Source organism: Calidris pugnax, unplaced genomic scaffold (genome assembly GCF_001431845.1).
Source record: "Calidris pugnax isolate Ruff unplaced genomic scaffold, ASM143184v1 scaffold81, whole genome shotgun sequence".
Classification (NCBI taxonomy): Eukaryota; Metazoa; Chordata; class Aves; order Charadriiformes; family Scolopacidae; genus Calidris; species Calidris pugnax.
In genome coordinates this window covers 5,988,821-5,994,943 of record NW_015090880.1, presented here as the reverse complement: position 1 = coordinate 5,994,943, position 6,123 = coordinate 5,988,821, and the positions used below count along the sequence as shown (strand labels likewise).

Below are 6,123 nucleotides of genomic sequence, written 5' to 3'. Positions count from 1 at the left end.
AACCCTTTCAGTGAAAAAAATTTTCCTAATATCCAGCCTGAACCTCCCCTGGTGCAACTTGAGGCCATTTCCTCTTGTCCTGTCGCCTGTGACTTGGGAGAAGAGACCGACCCCCATCTCTCTACACCCTCCTTTGCAGCAAACTTTCTAATTTATATTGAATGTGATGTTCGTGGGATGAAATAACCCTGCTGGCAGCTTGGGTGGAGTGCCCGGGCCTCGCTCCTCCTGCGCCTGGCCAGCTTGAAAACACCAAGACCTCAAGACCCGCCCACCACAGCGGGCTATAAAGTTAGTATTTTTAGGAATTCAGACACTGGAGTCTTCTAAAGAAGTGTTTTTTTTCCCAAACAGTAGAGAAATCGGTCCCGTGTGGCTCAAACCAGGACACCTTTCCCATCACCCCCCACCTTTCCCCGCTTCAACCCGCCGTTCCCCTCAGAGGGCGGGCGTGACGTCACGCGCGTCACGGCGTGCCGTCAGAGCGGTGTGACGTCACGCCCTCCTCCCTCAGGCCGAGGGCAGGGAGGGGGCGGCAGGTGGCGGGCAGGGCTCGGCTGGGCCCGGCGCGGTGCACCCCGCCCCCGGGCTGACAGCAGCGGGCCCGGCGCGGCGCGGCCCGGCGGGAGTTGTAGTGCGCGGCGGGAGGAGGCGGGCGGGCCGGCCCCGGGGCGGACTACAAGTCCCAGGCGGGGCGGGCGGGCAGGCGGCGGCGCTACGTGTGTAGAGAGAGCGGGCGGCGCGGCGGGGTTGGGCTGGGGCTGGGCTCGGCCGGGCTCGGCGCGGCGGTCACCTCCCGTCTTTCCCTCTCCCAGCGGCGGCGGCGGCGACGATGCAGGCGGAGTCGGGGATCGTGCCGGACTTCGAGGTGGGCGAGGAGTTCCACGAGGAGCCCAAGACCTACTACGAGCTGAAGAGCCAGCCCCTCAAGAGCAGGTGGGACGGGCGGAGGGGAGGACGCGGTGCCCCCGCGCTGAGGCAGGCCCCGTGGCAAGGCGAAAATGTCCCCCGTGTCCTGTCTCCCCCCCCCAACACACACACACGCCACCCCCGGGCCGGCCGCGCTGAGGGGAGGCATCCTGCGCAGCGGGGCGGCCATTTAGCGCTGCCTGCCATAATAGCGGCGTTGTCGGGCGGGAGGGCGGGCCGGCCGGCCTTATGTAAAGGGCATTGTTGGCCCTGCGGGGGCCTCTCGCTGTCACGCCGGGGCGGCCCCCGCCGACCGTGGGCTTCCTCTGGAAGGGGGGAGGACGACGACAAGGCACCGGCGGGACCTGCCCCCGCTGGCCGTCCCCCCGCCGCCCGTGGCCGTCCCCCGTCCCGTCCCCCCGCCGCCAGGTGCGGAGGCACCCGGGGGAGGGGGGGTCCGCTCAGTGGTGTTTGCAAGGTCTTGTGGCGTGTGAGGCTGTCTTGGTTTTTTTTTCTGACTTTGAGAGCAGGTTTGTCACTTGCAATTGCTTGGGGACTGGAAACTTTTGCCTAGGTACGTCACTTTCTTCTTAAAGTAATATGTTTTTCCCCCCGAGGTATATATATGCTCTTTATTCTTATCTGGAGCGGCTGCGTCACGTAGATACGGTCTGTGGAGGGAAATAAGGCGGTGTGTGTTTCTGTCCCTTGGGGGGTGTTGGGTCCCCGCTTTCCCTCCTAACCCTGGAGAAAGGAAGCTCTCCCACTCCTCGAGCATCTTCCTTGTCGGCAGTGGCATGCTGCTCCCTCCTCTGCGCTTTCATTCAAAGTTCTCTGGCCGTAAAAACCCCCTCCATTTCATCACAACCCTCTCCTCAGCCATTCGCAGTTGAGTATAAGGTCATTGCTGCGAGTGTATCTTATTTGCAATCGGGTCTGCTGTGAGCTTGTTCATGGGTTTTAGTTTTGAACAATGCGCTTTGTACGTCTGTGCGTGCGTTTGAAAAGTGAATGGGAAGGTAAATATTTAAAAAAAAAGAGAAAAGCGTTAGAACATGCTTAGGCTGTACTGCCTGTCAGACAGACTTCAAAGTAAACAGATGAATTTTTGATCACGCTCTGAATGTTTAAGAAACATTGAAGGTCTTGTAGTAAAAGATGTTAAGAATTCTGTTGCTGCTGCAAGGGCTGGCAAACCTGAGGCCACCTCCTGCAGCCTGTCTTCACGCAGCCCTGTCTTGCACTGAACCTTTGGTGTTGCTGAGAAATGGTACCTGTAGTGGTGGTGATGTGCAGCCTTTCGCAGCCTGAGGGGCCAGACAACCTCCCCAAAGCTGGCAGAACTCCTCTGCCCTCCACAGCTGTGCAGGGAAGTTGCCATTCTCCAGGTAGTTAGCTGTGAGCCAGGCTAATGTGCAGAGAGAGGACAGTGCAGAGGTAGTGGGTTCACCAGCAGTGGTGGGTTCCAGCTGTGATGGAGGCAGCAGGGAGACCCACAGGGCTTCAGCTTCAGTGCTCACGTCACCGGTGGAGTGAAGGAGTCACAGGGTAGGTCGTGACAACTACGCTGTTGTCAAATAGGTCTGTTTGCACCAGTCGCAGCAGTTGCCCTGCTATGGTTGTCCACAAGTCAGCAGCTTGTTTATGCCTTCAGATGGTGTGAGTGTGGAGCATAGAGAGCAGGTCTGGATAGGAGCTTGGGTAGTAGGTCTGCATTTGACCTTGCACAGATGTTCCAGCTGCTTTTAATTCCTGTGACTTGATGCTTTGGGACCTGAGTGCATCCCTGCGTTGTTTGCTTTTCTCAGGGGGAAGTGAATAAAGATACTCTGTAACGAGGCACTGGAGTATCTGGACAACTTCTAAACGTTGTCACTTCAAACTTCCCTAGACTGAATTGCTCCAGTACATTCTTACCTGGCACTCCTGCAGAGCCAGCACTGCCCACCCTTTGGGTATAAAGGCAACCCCATGGGAGTCATCCAGACGTCCTGGTGGTCCCTCAGGCCAACATCTGACATTTCCAGGAGGGCTTGTTGGGTAGGGAAAGTGACCAGCTCACCCCAGTCTGCCTCCCTGTCCCTCTGCACTTGCCCATGCGTTCAAGAAGAGAGAGCCCTGAGGGTGGAATAACAACCCATGGGTTTTTTGGCAGATAATGAACTGTCATGCTAACCTCAGCGTGGAGTCTGCCCAGCTCACGTACAGCTCTTGCCTCCAGGTAGAGTCTCAGCTGTCTTCCTGGTCTTGTGGGAGATGAAGAAGCGAAGGAGCCAGAGGCCCTTGCCAGGTCCGTATAAACCTGTCCCTGGAGCCAGGCTGATAAAACTTGATGATAAGAGGAGGCAAAAGTTGCTCACAAACCTGTTTGCTTCAAGATGTGCAGATCATAATCTAAGAGGACTTCTGTAGTCCTTCAGCTTTGCTCAGGCCTGAAACCAGTCTGACTGATGATTATCAAGGGTATCCAACATCACCACGCGGCTTTCTCTTGTGGATGTAAATCAGGAGTAATTGCACAGCAGTCAGTGGGGTAGCAGTGGGTCAGCGTGGTGTAGGGATGGGGCTGTGGCCATGGGAATTGCTTCCTCACTGTGTTCTCCCCAGCGTTGCTCCAGGGAACAGGCAAACCAGAGGCAATAGCTGATGTTAGGAGAGGAGTCTCAATAGCAATCTGCTCTTTTCCCTGGTGAGAACTGCTGATTTCCTAGCAACATTCAGGGCTTTCTCTGATCTCTTCTAACCATAAAGAGGTGAGAAGCATTGTCTGGCTGAAGCACAGCAGCTGAATTTTTGAGTACCTAGAAAAAGCCATCCAGCTCAGAATTATGTGAGAATGCCACTGCTCTGAACCAAGGAGAAACCTTTTTGTTGCCCAGTTTAACTCAGCCCTGCTGATATTGCTGTCCTTCACTTGGTAAAACTCTCCTACTCTCTTCCTCCCAGGTTGCTTGTTTTCCAGTACATGACATCCAGTTAAAAGATTTCTCCTCTTCAATGTGTGCTCACAGTTACTCCATCCATATTTCATAATTCAAGCCCGCAATCCAAAACCGCGAGGGGTCCGATAATAAAAGCTTTTTGCAGTAAATACTGTACTAACTTAGGCCAAGCCACAGTTGAATGCTAGAGGCCAAGGAAAAATGTAAGCCCAGCAAAAACCTTCAATCACAAGGGATGGTGAGAATACACGGGGCTGAGATACATCATTCCCAACTGTATTTCCTAAACCCCTCAGCCTCATGAGGGGTTAGCTTCTTGTGCTAAGTGTAGATACATGTAAGGGTTCTCTGGAATTTGCAGTGGTTGAATGTCTTTGAAAACTGAGAAGATGTTTCAGTCGCTTTGGTTTCTCTAGAGTCACTTTTCACTGTGGGAGGAAACTGGGCTGTATGACTAGCCAGTAAGACAATGGGATTATTTTTTTTTTTTTTTCCCCTCCTCACATTCATACTTTATTCCTCTCCTGCCATATTCCCGAAGGATAGTAATTTTAATTTATAAGTACATGCACTTAAATATGTATGCATTTGTATAATGAACAAGTAAATGAGATACTTCTTTTCTGGTACAAGCAATGCACAGTGAAATCGACTGAGCTTTATTTTTGGGCAATCAGCTGAAGAAAATAATCAGTTATTACTAAAAGTAAACACAGATCCTAATGTGTCTGCACGCAGACATCAGGGCACTGTAGGCTGAAGTTACATCTGTCATACTGCTAATAAGCATTCTGTAAATCATTTGACTTATTGAAGCGAAGTTTTGGATATCAAACTGGTATCTGGGAGTAAAGACTTTACAGTCTGCCTTTGTGTAGGGCGATCTGAACTAACCCAGATGTGCCAAATGCAGCAAGAAAAAAAAAAAGATAAATCTATATTCAATTGCTTTTCTATTTTTTTTTTTTGGTTCTGTGTAACGTGTGTCTGTTTGGATGCTACACACGACTTAGCAAGTGCCAGGAAATTATTGACAGTTGTTGTGATTTACTGCCTTGTCCTTAATAAAGCCATGTACCTGCAGGTAAATTACTGCTATTTGTGCTATTTTCTGTTGCCCTTTTCCAGCGTATTTATTTTCAGACTGGTCAAAAAGCACCTGAATGATCTAATTACTAAAGTATTTTTAGTGGAAAAAATTATTAGGAAATGCTTTCAAGTTGCATGATGGTTTTTTTAGGAAGCTTATTCTTACTTTGAGCAACAACATTGAGATGTAGTTTGTCATTAATAAAGTAGTGATGGTTTTATAAAATTCTCATCATTTGTGGTGTCCAAGTGCTTGCTTTATTTATCTATTTATTTATTAAATGTAAACCTTCAGTGTTTTACTTGTATCAACTACTACCTCATCTCTCTCCAGTCAGGATCCTCTGTAAAACACTCCCTCTAATTTTTTTTTTTTTCCTTTCTTCTGATGCTGTGCTGAATATTGAAGTCTCAACTTACTAAAAACTTTCCTTTTAATATACAGTGCTTCTTGAGGAAATATTAATTTCACTAAAAAGGTATGCATTTTTAAACTGTACTTACTTTGGAGCCAAAGAGGACTTTTCCGAAGTGCCGTAGTCTGCAGATGATCAAATTTAATTTTGTAAATGAACTTTGCGGCATGATTAAATTCGAACTTGATTACATTAGGCTTCTCAACATTGAGTTTGTGCCTTATTGGAGGTAGTCTTTTCATATTACTGCTATTTATGGATCTTATTCAAGTGTTTTATATTCTGCTTGGGTTCTGCAATGCAGTTTGTTCAAGCTACTGCTTATATCTGTTCCAGTTGTGCAAGAAGTGGAAAATATCCTTTATTTAGAACAGGTCACATGTGCTTGCATCCAGGAACCGCGTCTCAGTGTGTTTAAAAAAAATAAAAATGTATCTTGGAGGAACAGATTTAAAAAGTTCCTGAAATATTTTTCCGTCTGTTACAGAGGAACGTTATATATTTTAAACTAAAAGGTAATAATAGCCAAGTTTAAAGTGATACGTAGGCTAGTGCTGACTGAAGTCAACGGTAAAAGTTTTAACCAACGTCAGTGGGAGTAGAGAGAAGCCAAAAGTACGTCTCTTTGAAATCTCTCCGGTAACATTTTTGTGAGTGAGTCAAAAATCCCATGTTTATTCTGCACCTCAAACTCGTTTTCACTGGGAAGGAAACCCTCGCCACATCTTTTTGTGCTCTTTTATTGTTGAAAACAGTCTTAAAAGGAA

General features: G+C 48.8%; 1 protein-coding gene across 6 annotated transcripts in view; it reads left to right on the top strand.

Annotated features, from left to right (window-relative positions):
- The first annotated feature begins 750 nt into the window (after positions 1-750).
- Positions 751-6,123, top strand: part of MITF (microphthalmia-associated transcription factor) — a 114,894-nt gene continuing 109,521 nt past the window's right edge. For 4 of the 6 annotated variants that reach the window (XM_014946750.1, XM_014946749.1, XM_014946745.1 and 1 more), the window contains exon 1: positions 751-936. In XM_014946750.1, coding sequence (XP_014802236.1) covers positions 833-936 — 104 coding nt within the window. In that variant the 5' untranslated portion in view covers positions 751-832. The remainder of the gene's footprint in view (positions 937-6,123) is intronic. The other 2 variants (XM_014946752.1, XM_014946751.1) reach the window with 2 other exon arrangements.